This window comes from Sarcophilus harrisii, chromosome 3, assembly GCF_902635505.1.
Source record: "Sarcophilus harrisii chromosome 3, mSarHar1.11, whole genome shotgun sequence".
NCBI lineage: Eukaryota > Metazoa > Chordata > Mammalia > Dasyuromorphia > Dasyuridae > Sarcophilus > Sarcophilus harrisii.
In genome coordinates, this window is record NC_045428.1 from 503,276,572 (window position 1) to 503,297,069 (window position 20,498).

The 20,498-nt window shown below is 33.1% G+C and overlaps 1 protein-coding gene across 2 annotated transcripts in view; it reads right to left on the reverse strand.

Moving 5' to 3' along the window:
* The window catches only part of RSF1 (remodeling and spacing factor 1), a 135,625-nt gene that overhangs the window by 53,442 nt on the left and 61,685 nt on the right, over positions 1-20,498 (reverse strand). For both annotated transcript variants that reach the window (XM_031961512.1, XM_031961511.1), the window contains exons 5-7: positions 15,931-16,085; positions 5,213-6,945; positions 3,758-3,964 (exon numbers count right to left, since the gene is read on the reverse strand). In XM_031961512.1, coding sequence (XP_031817372.1) covers positions 3,758-3,964; positions 5,213-6,945; positions 15,931-16,085 — 2,095 coding nt within the window. The remainder of the gene's footprint in view (positions 1-3,757; positions 3,965-5,212; positions 6,946-15,930; positions 16,086-20,498) is intronic.

Below are 20,498 nucleotides of genomic sequence, written 5' to 3' on the forward strand. Positions count from 1 at the left end.
CAGGTAGGCTATGAAGCTACAATTTACAAAACATCTTCTCAGCATGTTATAATTAAAATTTATTTCACTGTATATGTTTTAAAATGAGGAAATAGGTTCAAAGTGTTAATGAGAAAACAAGTCGCACACAAATCTAAGTCTTCAAACCCAAGGGAAGCATACAGTTTTACTGCCTGTAGAAACTAGAAACATGTGCTTAGAGGTAGGAGATAAATGTGAGTGAAAGGAAAATGATAAAATCTACTTAAAATTTTTCTATTAGGCCAGATCTCATTTCCTACAAATGTAGGACAGTCTCTTTTTTGTCCATCTCCAAATCCCTCTCACAACCTATGATTCTAGAGTCCTGACTGATAACAATGATTAATGTTTGTAACAATAATAGCTCATATTAAAAAAAAAAAGAAAAAGAAAATAAAAATATCAGCATAACTGAAAAAAATAATAGCTCACATTTATACAGTGCTTTAAGTTTTGCACAGGATTTCATCACTCTGTGAGATGAGCAGTAAAAGCAGCATCTCCATTTTTCAGATGGGATATATTGTGTGGTATCAGATGTTTTCCATTGCAGACTATAATGGCTTTTTGAATTGTGTAGATGATACTCCAACTGATTTGCATCATTACAGGCTATAGTGGAATATGGACCTGGGACTCTAAGTACAACACTGTTTTGTAGTAAAACATAGTTTTGTAGTAGCTGAGATCACTGAATGAGAAAGAACTGAGTTTCTAGTCTTACCTCTACCATTTAGTAGCCCCCTTCATTCAGTGTATGTCTTAGAGATGCTCAATTTACTGATCTCTTTTTAAGAAGTTGGAATTATCAATATAGTACAAATCTGCAAGAAACTATCACTGGAGGCAAGTAATGATAGCTCTCCAATGAGCACTAAAGGCTTCAACTTCATTTACTTTGTAATTTATTTATCTTTATGCAAAATTAGATCACCATTCTGAAGCTTGTCTACTGAGTACTCACCATGAGAAAGATCTTCTAAATTTATGAATTGGTAAATTTTGCAGCAATTATTAGCTTCTTCAAATTTTCCTAGAAATACCTTTTGACTCTCATAGTAAACTTATTTCTGGACATGTCACATTTCAAATGGCTGTTGAGTTTTTTTTAGGATGAAAACTGTTTTTCATCTTCTATCTCCAGTGCACAGTAGTGGTTTGCTCATAGGAGGCACTAAATGCTTTATGAATTAAATTCAGATTACTTAAATATTCCTGAGCCTCAGCTTATTCATCTGTAAAACTGAGGATCAGAGTAATGATGTGATTTTTATCTAAGAATAATATTTTGACTAACAGATTATGACTGTTATTACACAATATACTACATATATGAATGTGCTTTAGAGAACAGTAACAAGTGGGATAAAAGTAGTGCCATGAATGTAACAGATCAAATCTAATCTCATGAGAATATAAGTTCCTTATGATAAGGGACTATTACTTTTGCTGTCTTTATACTATTAGCATCAGGAACAAAAGAAGTAATTATTAAATACTTCTAAGTACTGGAAGGGGAGTCTAATGCAACATAATTTTATAGATGAGGAAATTTGTGGCCCAGGAAAGTTCTATGCCCTAGCCAAGATCAAAGAGTAAGCTCTGGAGATAGAAGTGGAACCCAGGCTCTCTGATTCCAAATTCAGTGCTCTTTACATTGATTGAAAGACAGACAGACAAATACACACACAGAGCTTCAATGCATTATTAATACAATTTCAGGATAACAAATAATTTAGATTGTTGCCTTAAAGTTATTTTTGTTATATTTAAAATATATTGTGTACTCATGAGAATATTGTTTTATATACATTTTTCCATTTTTCTTGTTACTAGTCTATACTAGTAGTAAAAAAAATGGGTTGGGGGGTTCCAAAAACTCTATACCAGGAACAAATATTCAAGGATTTTATTTTTCAGGGAGAAGAATATGTAGCCCTAAAATATAGTGAACACTTGAAACTTACTAAATCAGCAACCCTCTGCTCAGTATAAGCAATTCATGGATTCTATTCTCAGGGCTACAACCACTCCTCTACAAGCAAGTTAATCACTTGTCAGAAAAAGCCAAGGATAAAGGTACTATCAGCTTTAACAATCCGTCTGTCATTGATCAGACTTTGGACAAAAGATACTAGAATTCATCTTCATATTAATTTCCCAAACATGGTATATGTTTATCATGATAAGTTTATCACCAATCATGCTGCTCTTACAAAACTTAACTTTTTATAACTGAAATAAAGATCTCAAATTGAACCTAGAAAAAAGCATCCCAAGAATCTACTGTGGTTCCATAACAGTGCACTACTTATATTGTGAATGGGATACAATTTTATTCTGGAATATCTTGCTTTATAATAGCAATATCTTCATCGTTGTTTACTCAAGAATATTCAACAGAACATAATGGTTAGGTAGTCATGGCCCTCGTTTCTTTGTACCCTAATTGCTCTAACACACATCCTCATGCTTTCCACATGGATAAGTAATAATAACCACAGAACAGATTTTCTTGAGTCCATTTTCTTCCTTATCTAATTTTTCCTTATTATTAAGAGTTTTAGAAATTTGGTTACATCATTCTTTTGTTCAAAATCCATCAATGTTTTACAGCAAATAAACTCAAACTTCTCAGAGTTTGAGAATCGCTTCACAAGCTGGCACCACCTTACCTTAACTACTCTTATCTCATTTTATTACTGGTCCAGGTTTTCTACACTCTGGGCAAATTGTATGATTCTCTCTCCCCCAAATACAATGGGAAGCCTTCTTCACTATAAACTTTAGAATTTGTCTTTTATGGCAGACAAATAAATCAGGCATTAGTTTCTAAGATCTCTTGACCTGAGCTGAGCCATTCACTTGGAAAAAAATAAGCTCAACTGCAGAAAAGGGTTATATAAGCAGACAACACAGGAAACAAAGATGGGAAATCAACCACTATTCATATTATTGGATATGTTTTATTTTTGCCTATTTTGGCTGCTTATTTTAAGACTACAAGAATGATTATCCTCCTAAGATTCAATCAAGTCTTCAAACATAATTTACATATACCAGAAAAGCTATTATTATCCAATTATTATTATTTATTTTAGGATGGTGACCATAGGCATCATCATTACATAAACATATTTATAAATTCCCTTTTCATTCTTAATTCCAAAAACTTCGATATATATACTAGTCCACTTAAAAAAACAAAACAAAACAGCCAGACTACTGGATTAAGCTTCCTTAGACCTGGATTCTCCTGCTGGCTCTGTTACTATTTACATGACTGGAAAAGTAACCTAAATTTCCTAAACTTTGGCTTCTACGTTTGTAAAATGGAGAAAACAGGATCTTAAGATTTTTATAACTGAAAGAAACTAGAAAGATTATTTATCTAGCTGAATCCCTTTATTAAACCAAAGAGAAAACTGAGTCTTAGAAATTAGTGAATAATCACTGTCCTATTTTCCTCATAGGATTGTTCTAAGGATTAGAGGAGACAATGGATCAAAGAGTGATATCTTGTTCCCTTTAATGGTTTTCTCATGTCAGTTGGGATAGAACTTAATAATCATTGTTTAAAAGTTCTTTGTATAACCCCTAAAACTATTTGAAGCAAAGAGATTATACAAGACAGAAAAGTAAGAAACCTCTTATTCATATGCTACAACTAGAATACTCAATGACAGCTGCTGCAATTCATATATTTGAGTAAGATGAGTGTATAGCAGGGACATACTAGTTCAGGATGATTGGGAAGGCCACATTTCTTGCATGGTTCATCATCATCTGCTGGCACAGCTTCCTCAGTTTCTTTTTCTTCCTCCTCCTCTGACTCTGCAGATGATTTTTCACTCTCAGATTCTTCACTTTCATCATTGCTAGAATATTTCCATCGACCACGAGTTCGAGAACCAGTCCACCGGACTTTATTCCTGGATTTCATCTAGAATTAATTGAAAAGTGGGAGTATATTTGTCTTATAACACCAATTATCGATCACTGGATCTCACAAACTGTTGGCATAAAAACATTCTGTATTAGAAATTAAAGGGAATTTTAAAAATCTAAATAAGTCAGAGTGAATTCTAGAAGTAGAGCAGTATGAGACTACAGACATCATCTATGCCTACTCTGTCTGAGGCACAAATGCCCTTCAGAGAATACCAGAAAAGGAATCTTCTTGAATGTTTCTGATCGTGGGAAATTCATTCCCAAGAAAGGAGACCTGAGGCAATCAGCACTTTGAACATATTAAGTGCTTTAAAATGTTTATTTAATTGATTAGAAAATTCTTCCTTAGAATGAGCTAAAATTTGTCTCAGAGTAATTTATATTATGTAGATTCCAACCTACTTCTGTTTTCTGGAGTCTCCCATTTGTACAAGACTGCTAATTTAAACATTTGAAGACAGTGATTATATTCCTCCTAAGACTTTTTCTCTAGACAAATTACCTCCAATTCCTCTAACCAATCATCATATTGACAAAGTTCATGACATTTAAAGAAATTATAAAATTCTGTTTATATATAGAACAGAAAACAAAATAGTCAATTTAATGTAAACATTCCAAAAATCTTATATTACTGTCACATCACATATTCTACACTACAGATCTAGCATACTGCAAAAGGATTCTAACAAATAAAAAATCACATCTGTTTTGTGAGTTACTGCAACAAAAGAAAGACAACAATGGGGGGAAAAAGTCTTTTTCTTGCCACATTATAAATAGGATGAATGTGGATAAAAATGAGGAAAAAATTTTCTAACATAAAAATCAATACTTTCAAGTAGGCTATGAAATTCTACTAATAACAGACTTTGAAGGAGCGCATCCAAACTATTTATTTTATACCAATTAGTATTTTAAGTTATTGAACCACAAACTGGGAAAAATTCTGGTTTTAAGAATAAATGAAAATCCTATTTAAAAATGAATCAAATTTTAAATGATCTGAGACCTGGTATTGTTCTGAGGATGCCTAAGAAAAACATCTAAGTTAGTTAGTTACCATGTTCACAAAATTAAAGGATTTAGAACAAGACTCTTAAGAGCTAGTTGAATATCTTCATTTTAAAGTATCACCTATCAATCCAATGCAAAGGACTGGAGGGAGACACAAAGATTCAAACATTTCTAACTATAAATGAATCCATTCCTGGAGATAAAACAGAGAGTACAGTTTTACCTTGTTGCCTTTAGAATTAGCATCCTTATCAGGCTTCCTTGAACTCTCCTTTTTGTCCTGTTTTTGGACAGATGCTGAGTCTTCTGCTTTCTCTTCCTCCTCCCGTTTTTTATCAGCCTTTTGATCTCTTATCTCAGCCACTTTTGCAGTGGGTCTAGATATTCTTGGTGACCTTCTTAAAGTTCTACCAGGAGTTATTTTCTCTTCTTCCTTTCCTGTCTCTTCCTTTACTTCTGTATCCAGAACCTTTGGAGGACAGTCTGGCTTTTTCTTCCTGCTAGAGATCCTGATTGTTAATTTGATGCCTTCTTTCTGCCTTTCAGATGTTATTTCCTTATTTTCTGTTTCAGGGGTTTCTTCCTCGGGAACTAATTTGTACTTAAATTTACTTTTCTGTATGGTAGAACCCTTCTTGGTCTCTGAAGGATCTTCTATTTTAGAAGATTGGCTACTGTCTAATGTCTTGGCAAGTTCTACTTCTTCCTTGAGGACCTCAGGATCTGTTTTCTCCAGGGGAAGGTCTTCATTACTAGGTTTTGTATTTTTGTTATCTAACCCATCCTTTTCAGAGGCTGTCTTCTCTGGAAAATCAAGATTTACAGAAGGTAGGGAGATTTCTGCTGCCTCTGGAGAGCATGGTGTCTTTTCTGGTTCTACAGTGCTCTTTGCCATCTCTTCAGGTATGGGACTCAGTTTTGATGTGTCCTTCTCAAGAATAGTCTTCTTAGACTTCTCTAACTTTTCTAGACATTCTAGGAGTGGAGGCCGTTTGTCCTTCTTATTTTTCACTGAGGACTTCTCTTCAACTTTCTTGGCACAGGCTTCAGTGGTAGAAAAAGCTGTTTTCAATGAAAGATCTTCTGCTATCTCGGAAGTGTCCTCAAGAGCCTTTTCTATTTCTGGAGGATCAGGTTCTTCCTGTCCTTGTCCTCTCTGAGTAAGACCCTCTTCATCTTTCCCAGATTCATTTGTTTTCGTGCTTTTATTTAGAGCCATCAAGGACTCTGCCCCATTGTCTACCACCAAGCCATTTTTCTCCTTAGATGGATGACTACCCCCTTCCTTTAAACTATAGAGCTTGGTTTCCAGTTGTTCTGTCTTATTCCTTGGAGGATTTTTTTCACCACTAACTTCTCCATTGACAAGTTGTTTCCCCTCAGGACACAAAGCCATGATTGTAGGAATTCGCTTACAAATCTCCTCCTCAGGTTTCACCTCTTCTTTCAATGCATCTTTTGTTGGAGTCACAGATTTACACAAAGGTCCCTTGACTGGGCTGTCAAAATCATCAGTCAATTTAATTTCACGTTTTTTCAAGGGTATCTTTGCTTGCTGGTCATTTTTTAATTTTTCAGTTTCTTCGGATGATTTCTCCATACTTTCTGGAGCAGGTTTAATGCCAATCTCTAATCGCTCAGGTTCATGAATAGTCATTTTCTCTGTGCTACTTTTAACATCTTTTGGTTCCACTTTGCATTCCTTTACCTCCACTTTAATAGGTTTAACATTCTCCTTGAAGGAATCACTTTCCTCTTTGGGGATCTTTTTCTCTTCACTCTCTAGTGAAGTTTTCTCTAACTTCACTATGACTGGTGTTTTCACAAGTTCCTTTTCTTCTAGTTTCTCAGTTTTTAAAGGATTCTCTTCCAGAATGGTGGGTACAGGAAGATTTACAGATTCTTTTGCTACTTCCTCCACTTTCACCTTCTCATCTTTCGATTTTAATTCCTCTTCTGCAAAAACAGATAAAGGTTAATTACACAGAGGCTTTCATGGTTCTCACATCTCTTACCATACATACATCTATCTCACTTTGTAGATTTTCTCTTTTCCTTGAAAAAATCTTGATTCTTTTGTCAATGGAGATAAATGGCAAAATTTACTAGACAAAACTCTAAAACAGATCAGGTACAAATCGCATAAAAACTACATTGGAAGGTTTATATTTCAGTTTTAAACTTTGTACAATTTCAAGTATTTTAACCACGACTGATGTGAATGGATATAATGTATACTTGCTTACCATTTTCAAATTACACATTACAAGAATATAACATAGAAGTTATATTACAAAATAACATTAAGTGAAATGTTTCCAAACTCTTCCTTCAGAAACTTATTACAGAACTAACTTCCATCATTATCACTTCTTTTTATTTATTTCACAGGAATCACTGGAACAAAAGGTTGCATAAACAATTTAGATGTTCACATTTTACAAAGAAAATCTTTGAAGTCTTTTTATCAATTACTTCCTTTTTTATTCTGTTTATCTCTTCATGTATTTTTTTTTTTAACAGTAACTACAAGGATGTCTTCTTCTCTGAAAGTTAACTAATTCTAAAACAAAGAGGATATTAGATGAAACAGAATTATACAGGACTATCAGTTTTCACTGGTACTTTGTCAAGGATGCCCTCTATTTAGAAGACAGTGACACTGTATGGAATATGACCACAGCAGCAACTCACCTGGAAGTGAGGGGTCAGGATTAGCCCCTCTTAAAAAGTACAGACAAGCATGGGTTAACTCATTAAATATGGAAAAAATGCAAATTCACACTCCAAACTTGTTTGCAGAATTGCAGATTTAGAGATTTGAGATCATCTGATTCAGTTCCCTCATTTTATAGATGAGACAACTGAGAACTAGAGATAAGTAGCTTGCCAGAGACCAGAGGTCATATGGGTTAAAAAAAAGTAGAAGAGGTGAGATTCCAACTGAGATTGTTCCTTAGATTCCAAATCCAAATACTTTACACTATACCCAATTATTTTCTCAAAGGTTAATGATCCTTTTTGGTGCCGTTTATTCCATTTTTGTTGATCCTAGATCTATGATTGTGACTACTCCCCTTAGATACGGTTGAGGTTCTATTGCTGATTATATCTTTGTCTGACATAGCTCAGTTCTCAGACTATATACTTGCTTACTTTATAACATTTTTCTTCAATTTTCATACACTTACTGTTGCAAAATTTCCCCACAACATTAGTACTTGTTCGAACAGAATACCTTTGAGAGATAGTCTGTGCCAAATAAGATATCAAGCAGCACCATTTCCACCTATCTTATCCCAGGAAACAATATAGAAAATAGCTTCAAAGAAACAATGTTATATATGATCAAATAGATGATATTAAAATGTTTGGGTGAAGTTTGGTGAGACTATATAACAGCAATGTTTTTGTAAAATAATTCTGGTTAAAATACTTCAACAGTTGGATGCATGCCAAATTTTGGGGTAGAAATAAAATTACTATCTTGATGCAATCATAAAATCAGGGACTAAAGACTGTATCAGAATAAAACTGGTATAATGATTTTAAAATATGAGTTTATTCTTTTCAATGTAAATCAATTGCTTGTTTTAGCTGATCCGACCATCAAATACTGGGCCTCTACTTACCAGGGAAAAAAATTTAATCCAAACAAACACTATTTCAAGGCAAAGAATAAATCAAGAACCAAGCTAGGATATAATTAAAATAAGGCAGAAGAGATATAAGGAAATGAAATGCTAAAAAAGAATTTGATACTCCTTTAAAAAAAAATTTACATTTTTATTGCAAATCACCAGATTTATACAAGCAATCACATTACAGAGAATTCAAATACCATTTAGAAGTAATAAAGACTTTCAGCCAGGCACAACAGTGCCAGAAGTTCAGCGATTTGTTATCTGACACCAGCTGGTGAATTAATAAACAGATGATTCTGAACCTAGGACAAAAGTTCTAAGCTGGCCAGAACCTTATAGATCATCAAGCACAAGTCCCTCGTTGTTCAAATTCAAAAAGAGAAAATGGAGGTCCTATGAGGGAATAACTTTATCCCATTCCCAGGAGACAATGAATTGGGCAAAGGGAAGCCATTGAAGATATGAGACAAAGAAATAACAAAACATATTATAAAAAATGAGAAAATAGAATGTGAAACATCTTTTAAGAGCTGAAGAATTGATCAAAAAGAGAAAACAAAAGTAACTGGACTGCCTGAAAGTTGAGAACAAAAAGAAAACCTCTACACAGTAACTCAGGAAATAATCCAAGAAAATTTTCCTGGAGTAATAGAATATGAAGGAAAAGTAGAATTAGAAAAAAAAAAAAAATCTACCAATCACCACCTGAACAAAATCATTTGTGGAAACAAACAAACAAACAAAAACCAAAACAAAACAAAACAGGAATATTATTGCCAAATTTTGAAATCTCCAGATCAAAGAAAAAAGGTTGCAAGAGACAAGAAAAAATCAATTCAAATATGCTGGATTACATTGTACAAGACTTATCAGCAGCTACAATAAAAGACTGCAAGTCCTGGAATCATATCTAGCAACAATCAAAAGAAATTGGCCTGCAGCCAATAATAGCATATCCAGCAAAATTATCTATAAGTCTGAATGAGAAAAAATGAACCTTTAATGAACTTGCAGATTTTCAGACTTTATATCAACCAAACCCATACTTAACAGAAAACAACATATAAAAGCCAATTATCAAAAATCAATTTTAAGGTACTCAACATGGACAAACTTTAAATATGGACAAATTGTTTACTTAGGAAATATATACCATATGTTTAAAATTTACATCAACAATAGGGTAGCTCAAAAGACTGGCAGATGTAAAGTAAAAATAGTAATCATGTTATACAAATGAGGTACAGAGGAAGAATAGACAGAGGCATTTGAGGGGGCAAGAGGCCTCAGTTTTAAACACCTAGTCACATCAGGAATGGGTTCTATAGGCAACACTATATATACATCATGAAGAGTATAGCACCCTCCAAAATCTATAAATAAATAAGGGGGGAACGGATGGGCAAATGGGGAAGCAAAGGGAGGGCTCCTTGGGTGAGGGAATTTAAATAATACCAAAGTAAGTTATGGAGCAGAATTTAATTAAAGAATCAGGAAGGAGAGGAAAGATGTGTGTGTATGTGGGATGTGGGTATGTATATATCTAAATATGTACACTACATATATCTTTTCTTAAATGTAGCTTGCTTGGGGATGGGGATGAAAGGGGGAAAAAGAATAAAGTAAAGTGTGCAGCAGAGAACCAAAGAATAACTTACTTGGAAGTAAAAGAAAAAATGGACATTGATGAATATAATTTCTTCTATTAATATATATACTTTCTTGATCTGGTAATTTGTTGCTGTGAATTTTGAATCCTCCCTGATGTTCTGCTGCTGGGCCCATGATAATGTTCTCTTTTGCTTTGCTTTATTATGTTTTGTATTCCTTTTCTGCTTTTCTTAACTCTATCTTTTCAAATAAAATTAATTTAAAAATTTTTTTAAAAAAGCATGAGTATATAAACTACTCCAACACATTTAAAAAAAGGATGCCATGTCAAGAAATGATCAAGAAATACAAAGAGAGCATAATACCAAAAGATCAATAGACATCAGTGCACAAGTCCAAAAGATAATAAGGACCATTATAAGTTATTATCAGTGAGAATACAGACTGATGCAATATGAAATAACCTGTCATTTGTGTGCTATTATTGTATGATGATAAATTCCATTTTATCTCTCATGTCTATATAAAAAGACAGCAGAGTTATTATAGACTTAATGTATTTTACTCAATTTCCCACACCCAGAAGACTTAACAAAATACTAAATCCTGGAAACCTAATAGAAAACGTTTACTTCAATCTTTTTGTATTAGGAAATAATTAAGAAAAGTCTAAAAAGGGAACTCAAGCATTTATATCAGTAGAGCAAAGATATTACTATATAGAACATAAAAGTAATATCATAAGCAAATTAGGGAAAATTTTTACCTGTCAGATCTATGAATAAGGGAACAATTTATTAACAAACGAGAGAAAGAGAGAGAGAGGACTAAGGGACATAAAATATGTATTCCTGATAACAGTACATTCTTCTCAAACAAAACAAATGCAGCCAAGTTTGAAAGAAAGCAGAAGAAAACTAAGCAAAAAAATTTTATACCAAGTTTCTCAATAAAGGTCTTACTCCTCAAATATATAGGGAATTGAGTCAAATCTATAAAAATATAAGTCATTCCCCCAAAATAACAAATGGACACGGGAAATGAACAGGCAATTTTCAGAACAAATCAAAGCTATGAATAGGCAAACAAAAAAAATACTCTAAATCACTAATGATTAGAGAAATGCAAATGAAAACAATTCAAGAATGGCTAACATGAAAGAAAAGCAAAAGGACAAATGCCAGAGCGATTGTGAGGAAATTGGGACACTAAAACACTGTTTATAGAGTTGTGGACTGATCCAACCATTCTGAGAGGGATATAGAACTATATTCAAAGGGTTATAAAATTGCTTATCTTTAGATCCAGAAATATCACTACTAGATCTATATTCCAAAAAGATCAAAGGAAAAGGGAAAGATAGACCCAACTGTGCAAAAACATTTATAGCAGCTCTTTTTGTGGTGGCAAATAATTGAAATTGGGAGGATGTTCATTAAACAGAGAATATCTGAGCAAATTGTGTTATGTAATTATGATAAAATACTTCATGCTATAAGTAATGACTATACTTTTATAAATATAATTTTAATGGTTTTTTAAAAACTTAAAAAGACTTACATAAATAGATATTAAATGAATTAAGAACCAGGAGAACACCATACATAGTCACAGCAATATTATAATGATGATCAACTATGAAAGATTTAGCTACTCCAATCAAGACAAGTCCAAAGGATATAGGATGAAAAATACTATCTCCTTCCAGAGAAAGAACTGATGGAGTCTGAGTACAGAATGAAGCACAATTTTTTTCATTTTCTTGCCTTTTTTTAAACAACATGGCTAACGTGAAAATGTTCTGAATCATTTCACAAGCGTATCTAATGTCAAATTTCTTGTCTTCTCAATAAGTGGGATAAGACCAAAGAGGAAGAAAATTCTGAACTGGAAAATTTAAAAACATAAATGTTAAAAACATACAACTAATAAATTTTCTTTCTTATGCAAAATTATTATTTTTTTAAATTAAAGCTTTTTATTTTTCGAACCATATACATGGAAATTTTTTTTTTTTAAAAAGACTACAAGGAGCAGTTGCAATAAATGAATTTTGAAAGCTAAAGTCAAATAGGCAAGTAGCCAGAAACCTTAGGTTACTAAAAAAAGGCACCTACCCAGAAAAGTCTGGCCTGCAGTACACAGAATATTTATATTGTAAAAGTAAAGAAAAGTCACAAATATCAATATCAATAGCACCCAGCTATGAGCTGGAGCTTGCAAAGTGGAAGCTTAGACCTGGGTCTAACATAAATATGCCTGAAGCTTGATACTGTGGTGCTCAGAAAGCTGCAGGACTCTGAGATGGAGGATAGTAATACAAGCATTCCTTGAATTAGACTACTACAGCTAAACACTTCTTGAGAAACCTAACACTGTGATTAGTAGTAATATGATAAGAATAATAACTAGCATTTCTAATTGAAAAATTATAAGTAAAATAGGAAAAAAGAAAAAGAAATGAAATTGGAGTTCCTGATGAAGAATTGGAATGAGAATGTACATTTTTTTAAGGAGAAAAAAAACCATATTCAAGAAAGTTTTCCTAAAAATTTCATTGTAACAAAGAGAAATGAATAACTTCATGATACATCAAAAAAAAAAAAAAACACTAGACCAAAGACTAAGGACTGAAAAATTACAAGAAAATGTTAATTATTTCCTATCAAGAACAACTGACCTGGGAAACAGGTCATGGGAAAATTCACTGGACAATTAATGCCCAAACCTAGCTGAACCAGTAAACAAAGCTTTAAAAAAAAGAAGTAGAAGAAGAATAATATACTAGTTATTTCCTGAGAGAATTACCAAAATGAAAACTCCTAGGAACATCATAGCCAAAATCTACAAAGTCAAAGTTTAAAAAATACATATACATGGCAGGTAAATAGACAAAAATAGTTCACCTAAAATCCAAATTCTTATTATGCAATCCCATATGGGGGTCTCATAAATGAATGTGGGGGGTGTAAAATTATGATTTATTATCAGTAAATGTTTGATTTGTATACCAATTCCACATACCCAGGGTTATGTGAAAATTTCTCAGGTGAAAAGGGAGTGTTGCTAGTAGAAAATGTTTAAGAAGCCCTGATCTAAAAGGGGGCAAATGTTAGTTACACAAGACCAGGCAAACATCAATATAATGAATAAGACATGAAAGATAATATACCAGAAAAGAAAACATTCAGGCTTGCAACCAAGAAAGATTTACTGTGCAAAGCTAAGTCTAATCTAATTGAGAGGAAAATGAATCTTTAACAAGATAGAAGACTTCTTAATATTCATCAAAAAGAGATCACAATTGAGTAGATACTTTGAAAAAGTATACACAGGAGTGAAGAGAAATATCATAGCTGTAAAGGAGATTATAATAAATGATAAACATTTACTCAACAATAAACAGAAAAGGTTGGCAATAATAAGTAATCAGAATTCAAAAGAAACACACATGAGCAAAAAGATTCACACTCAAGTATTGAAAAGTTTTAATTATTTAAAAGGGATGAGCAAGAAAATACAATATTTAAAGGTAATGAATTACTGTCTATCTACCTATCTATATGTACATGCCAGATTGCAAAACATCTAAATAACTAAAGGAAAATGTAACGGATTTATTTGTTTGTTTACTAAATTAATTGGTTAATAAACTTATTTTAAAATCATGTGGGTAAAAGTGAGGGATTTTAATGTACCACTCACTCAAACCAAAACAAATTTAACCAAGATATGCAATAAAGTTAAGGACCTAAATGAACTTTAGAGAACTGAAAATGATAAACATTTGGCAGCTACTAAGGAAAAAACAGAAAAAAAGATTTTTCAGCATGATCAATATTTTCAAAACCTGACTCCATATTAGAGCATAAAAAAACTCACAAATGCTAAGAAACAAAAATCAGAACTATTAAGACACTATTTACTGGAAACAAATCAATATAATTAGATAAAATGTTACAAAATAACATGACAATGAGACACTAAGCCATAACTTTGGGAATATAGCCAAAGCAGCGATGAATAGAAAACAATTTCATCAACAAAGAGAAAGAACAAATCAGTGAATCTGAATAAAATGAAATGGGGGGGGGAGAGAAATGCCACATTCCATAACTCTTAGAACTGATAAAAAATGAACTAATTAAAGAGAAGAGAAACTCTGAAAATATACAAAGATAAGATTAATACAATTAAAAAGAAAAAAATTAAATTGAGAAAAAGACTGTTGTCTAATGAGAAAAATAAAATAAAATAAAGTATGATCTAATAAAAACCTATTTTGTAAAAAAGAGAGCTAAACAAAACTTCCAGGAATATGAAGTAATTTTCACAAAGAATAAAGAAGTCTGTTAAAGAGATGTTTATATGTATATGATCACAAATGTGACAAAAAAATAAAAATGCCTAGATTATAAAAATAAAATTTCAATAATTCAAAATCAGAAAGATATTGAACAATTCAAAAATGAATACTGAGAGGAACTCTCAACGCATCTCCAGATTCACATGGATTTACAAGTGAATTCTAATCAAACATTTAAAGAACAACATAATTACATATTTCAATGTCAGAAATGGATAGTTTTTTAAAAAGTACTCACATTATTTTAAAACGATTTCAAGGGGAAAAAAAGAGTTGTTCAAGTGCTACTATAAACAAATCCTTCATAGATACTGTGCATTTTTTCCTAAAAACATTTGGAGGAAGATTAATAAAGTACTATATAAAAGCCATGCTTTCTACATTTTATTCTTTCTATATACTGAGAACAGAGAAGCATATAAAAGATCCAGATTAAGATCAATGCAAAGAATCAAATCTAAACTGTGTTCTGAGTTAAATAGCCAGGAATGGTTGGTAGTGGGCTCCAGGTGATATCATAGTGAGGAACTGGAGCATGTTTCAGGATATAATGGCCATATTTAAATATGTAAAGTATGCAAGATTTTCATGTGGAAGATGCCCTGGACTTGTTTTGGTTGAATCAAGAGGACAGAATTAGTCAATGAATTGAATTACATGAACAATGATTTTAGATCTATGCAACCAAAAAAAAAATGTCTTAACACTTAAAAAAGAGTAATTCCGAACTGGATCATCAAATTTCATTGCATAAAATCAAAATTTCAAGGCATTTACTTAGTAACAGGTTTATGACATTAATAAATGTCATAGTTTAGATACACGTTGATACCCATTTAGTTATCATTGCTACTACACACATGATCCTTTATTCATTAATCATAACAGCTCACATTTTCTATGGTACTTTAAGATTTATAAAGCATTTTCTTCAAAACAACCATCTGAGGCAAATTGAGGCTCATGGTTACAAGATCTGCTATCACACAATTAGTTGGTGGCAGAGCTGGGATTTAAACAAGTCTTGTTACTCCATTTGCCATTATTGACAGCTACTTTGTGAAGTTTTATTTTATAAGTGGTTAAATATTTTCTTATTGAACCCTACTGGAATTATTTTTTATGGATACAATATAATTATTTGCATATTTATGCCTTTTTTAAAGGAAATACCAGAAAATATTAGCTTGGTAATCTTCAGACAAAGATGTGAATTTTTGAAACTCAAATTAAGATTCTCTTGGGAGCTGAGGAGAAATATTGGGCAGGGTATGGGAAAAGAAGAAGGGAGGTTTAAAAACCAAACAAACAAAATAAAACCTTGTTTAGTTGTTTCTCCATCTTTTTTTATTTCTTCTTCCTCTATGCTGGGGCTTTCTCGGGAAGAGGCATCTTGTTGGCTAGAGTTTTTCAAAAGGGCAGGATCTATTTGAGCTTTCAGAAGTTCCAGAGTCTCAGCCAGTTCATTTCTATTTCTAAATAAGACAAAGAAATATGACATCATGAAAACCCATTTTTCTTCTCACAAAAGCTATCCTAGTGATATCTATAACAGTACAAACACCACCACTGGACCTCTCAACTACTCTTTAACAGGATAAGTATTCAAAAAATAACTTTCAATCAAATTCTTACTTTCATTATTATGGCTACTTCCACCCATGCAGATCACAGCATAACCCTTAGTAAAACAATATTCTTAAATTGATTTGACTGAAATATAAACCAACTCTTGGCTAGTTATCCACTGACAACCAGTGGTTCTGAGCCAAGTAAAGCTAGTGAATACTTAAAGCCAATTTTGCAAGTCAAGAGCTTGTGTCTAAATAGTACAGACTTCTATAGCATGGTGAACTGTCAAAGTAGGACTTCAGTAGAAGTAAAAAGAGCCATGTGCAACCTGTGACATGGGGAATGAAAGTAATTATTAACATTCAGCAAAAGGAGAAACAGACATTAAGAAGTCAGAGAATCTTAAATGACAACTATCCAAGTCAGTTTCTTTTTAAAACTTTAAAAAATTTTTTTCCAATTATATAAATTATTTTAACATTCTTAAAATGTTGAGTTTTAACTGTTTCCCTCTTTCTTCCTCTTCACTTCCTAAGATAGTAAGCAGTTTGATAAAGGTTTATACATGTGCAATCATGCATAATATTATCTCCATATTAATCATCCTGTGAAAGAAACAGACAAAAAACAACAAATATGAAACATGAATAAAGTGAAAAATAGTAGGCTTCAATTTGCATTCAGACTCCATCAATTCTTTCTCTGGATGTGCTTGGCATTTTTCATCATGAGTTCTTTGTAATAGTCTTGGATCATTGTATTGCTGTGAATAGCTAAGTCATTCACAGCAGACCATCAGACAAATAACATTGCTGGTATTATATACAACGTTGTCATGGTTCTGCTCATTTCACTTCATATCAGTTCATAGATGTCTCTTCAGGTTTTCCTGAAATCATCCTACTTGTCACTTCTTAAATGTCAATAATATCATATTACAACCATATGCCACAACATGATTAACCCTTTCCCAATTGATGGACATCCCCTAAAATTTCCAATTCTTTGCCAATACAAAAAAGAACAGCTATAAATATTTTTGTACAGATAGATTCTATTCTTCTTGCCCTTTCGCCAGGTCCTTTTTGAAAATTCTGGAACACAGATCTAGTAGTGATATTGCTGAATCAAAGGGTATGCCTAGTTTTATGTCATTTGGGCACAGTTCCAAATTCTCTCCAAAAAGGTTGAATCAGTTCACAAGTGGTATTTCTTTTTCTACATCTACTTATTAAGCCAATTATCTCTAAGAATTCAGATGTCAAAGGGCTACCAGACTTGAAAGAATGAGTCTAAGATTCCTTTAGAAGAAAAAACTTATCAAATTCAATGGCAATGAAAACATTTGTATTTTACTTTTAGATTTTATTTTGTTTGGGAAGGAAAAAAAGCCAAAACATAAAACTAATTCAGACCCTTAGAACAAATAAAAGCTTAAAAGAGGGTAATGGATTCTTAGTAAACTGCCAACATAAAATTTGCCTTAAGACATATTTACAAAAATTCAACTTTTCTACTCATTTAGAAATCAAGAATTCTAGAATATTTTAGTTCAATTAATTCCTAATATCAGAAATAGAATGAAGAATGTCTTTAGTACCTGCACAGTGAGAAGATTTCAGCTTTCAGATTTCAGTAAGAAGACTGAAAAAGCCAGAGGGGGCAGGGTATAAAGGACTTTGAAAGTCAAAAATGATTATTTGATCCTGGAAGCAAACAGGAAGTCACTGGAACTCACTGAACAGTAGGGAGACATAGTTGAACCTGCACTTTAGAAAAATCACTTTAGTAGAGGAATAGAGGATGGTTGGAGTGATGAGGCAGGTAGACCTACCCACAGAGTACTGCAATAATCCAGGCATGAGATGATGAGAGCTTACATGGCACATGTCAGAAGAGAAAAGGGGGCAGATGTTGCAAAAGTGAAATTGACAGGATTTTTGCACAGACTGAAAGGGAAGAAAGTTGTGGAGGGCACCTAGGAGCCAGAAGAATAGGGACATGGTATTGCTCTCTAGTAACAGAAAAAGCTGGAGGAGGGAAGGGTGGAGAAAGTAGAAAAATAATAAGTCTAGTTTTGGATATGTTAAGTTTATGATGTCAACCGGACATTTAATTTAGATGTCCAAAAGGCAACTGAAGATGCAAGATTGCAAATTAGGAGAGAAGTTAGGACAGGAAAGATAGATTTGAAAACCATAACCAAGGGAAAGGAGCTGATTAAAAACACTGGGAGTTGATGAGATCAGCAAGTAAAGTAATAAAGAGGGAAAGTAGAAGAGGACTCAAGACAGAGTCCTAGAAACCAACCACAATTAAAGGGCATGACCTGTATGGACTCAACAAAGGAGATTAAAAAAAGGTGATCTAATAAGTTGGAAGAAAATCAGGAGAGAGTAATGTCCCAAAAATGTAGTAAGAAGAGAATATCCAAAAAAGAGAGTGATCAATAGTGTCCAAGGCTGCAAAGATGTTAATAAGGATGTAGACTGAGAAGAGGTCATTGGATCTGGGAACAGAGAGATCACTGGTAACTGGAGAGAGCAGTATTAGGGGCATGATGAGGTCTGAAGCAAGACTAAGAGTTAAGAAAAAATAAGAAAATGGAGGCACCTATTTCAGATAGCCTTCTCAAGGAGTTCAGCAACATAGAGCAGAAAAGATTTAAGTCAAAAGTAAGCAGGAATGGATTAAGTAAGGGTTTTGTTTTGTTTTGCTTTTGGATGGAGGCAGTAAGGAAGAGGCTAGTGGACAGAGAAAGATTAAAGACAAGGGATAGAGTGAGACTGACAGAGGGGACAGACAATCTGTCAGAGGAGACAGGATGGAATGAGAAAAATTGTATGGGTAGAGGAGCTGGCCTTGGTAAAGAATAAGGTCCATTCTTTGTGTGACAGAGGAGGAGATAATGGCAGAAGGCACATGAATGATAAGAGATAAGGAAGGAAAAAGAAGAGGGAGCTGATGAAGAAAGTCCTTGATTTAAAAAAAAATAAAATAAAATATATATATATATATATATATATATATATATATATATATATAGTAAACTCAGATGAATGTGAGGAGCCGCCAATGGGGGTGAGGGGACATCCAACTGAGAATGAAAAGATTTGGAAAAGCCACAGTGTAAAGTGGGATAGTGAGTTAATAAGGAAGGCACAGAGGGACTACCTAACTGCAGTAAGAGCCCAAGTGACACTAGTAGACCCAGACAAAACAGTTGTGTGACTTGAGTGCTCAGAAACATTTATGCAAAAATAAAGGCATAAGACAGTGTGCATTAGCCTAGGTTAAGACATAGTAAGCATAACTTGAGATAGGATAAGGGGCCAGAAAATTGAAAAAAAGGATGACACAGAATTGACCCAGTTTACCAAAAGGTTAACATGGGAGACAAGAGTAGATAGTACAGGAGAAAAGGTGTGTGTGTGTGTGTGGGGAAGGAGGTCAAAGGATTGCAGGTCATGGTATGGAGGAAGAAGGGGATTTATCAAGGGAAAACAAAGAAGTAGAAAACCAATAAATTTTGGTCACATAAGGAGATTCTGGTGTGACATTTAATTTTGAATAACAAAAAAAATTTCACTAAGATTTTAAAAAGAGTACAGTGGCCAACACATGCTAAATATCTGATAAATTTTTGATGATTAATAGAAGGCTAGATCAACAAAAAACTCAAAGGTCTAGATAGCTGGAGTTATATCATTGAAAATACATTTTCTTTTTTATGGGAGAAGAAAAAAAGGGGAGGGAAAGAGGAAAATGTTGCCAAGTCACAGAAATTCAAGGACCCACCACACTCAAATTTGAAAACTGTTTAGAAATGAAAAAATATATATTTTATTCTATTCAGCTGCTTAGAATTAGGAATGGATACATTCTTTTGTTTTGTCATTAATAAGCAGGGTGATCTTAGGCAAGCCATTTAATCTTTCTGGGCTTCAATTAGAGAAGATGCCTTTTTATATGTCCCATTTCATTAAATTACCACAAGATTTGTTCAACTTTTTTGGTATACTAGACCCCTTCTCAGAACTATATCTATTGTATATATTCATGATTGAAAGAAGTGTTATGTTTCAGTGAGAGATTACTGGAAATAAAGATGTAATTTCTCCCCATCTAAGTTCACAACCCCCTAGAGGGGGTAATGTGAATGTCAGGTTAAGAATCCTTGATCTCCAAACACAAAGAGTATGTTCAACTTATTATGAGGAATGACAGGTGGATATAGTATCATTAAAATCCCCTTTGTTTTATGTTATGAATTAAGAACAGAACAATTTTCTAAGATCTAGCTACACATGTGAACA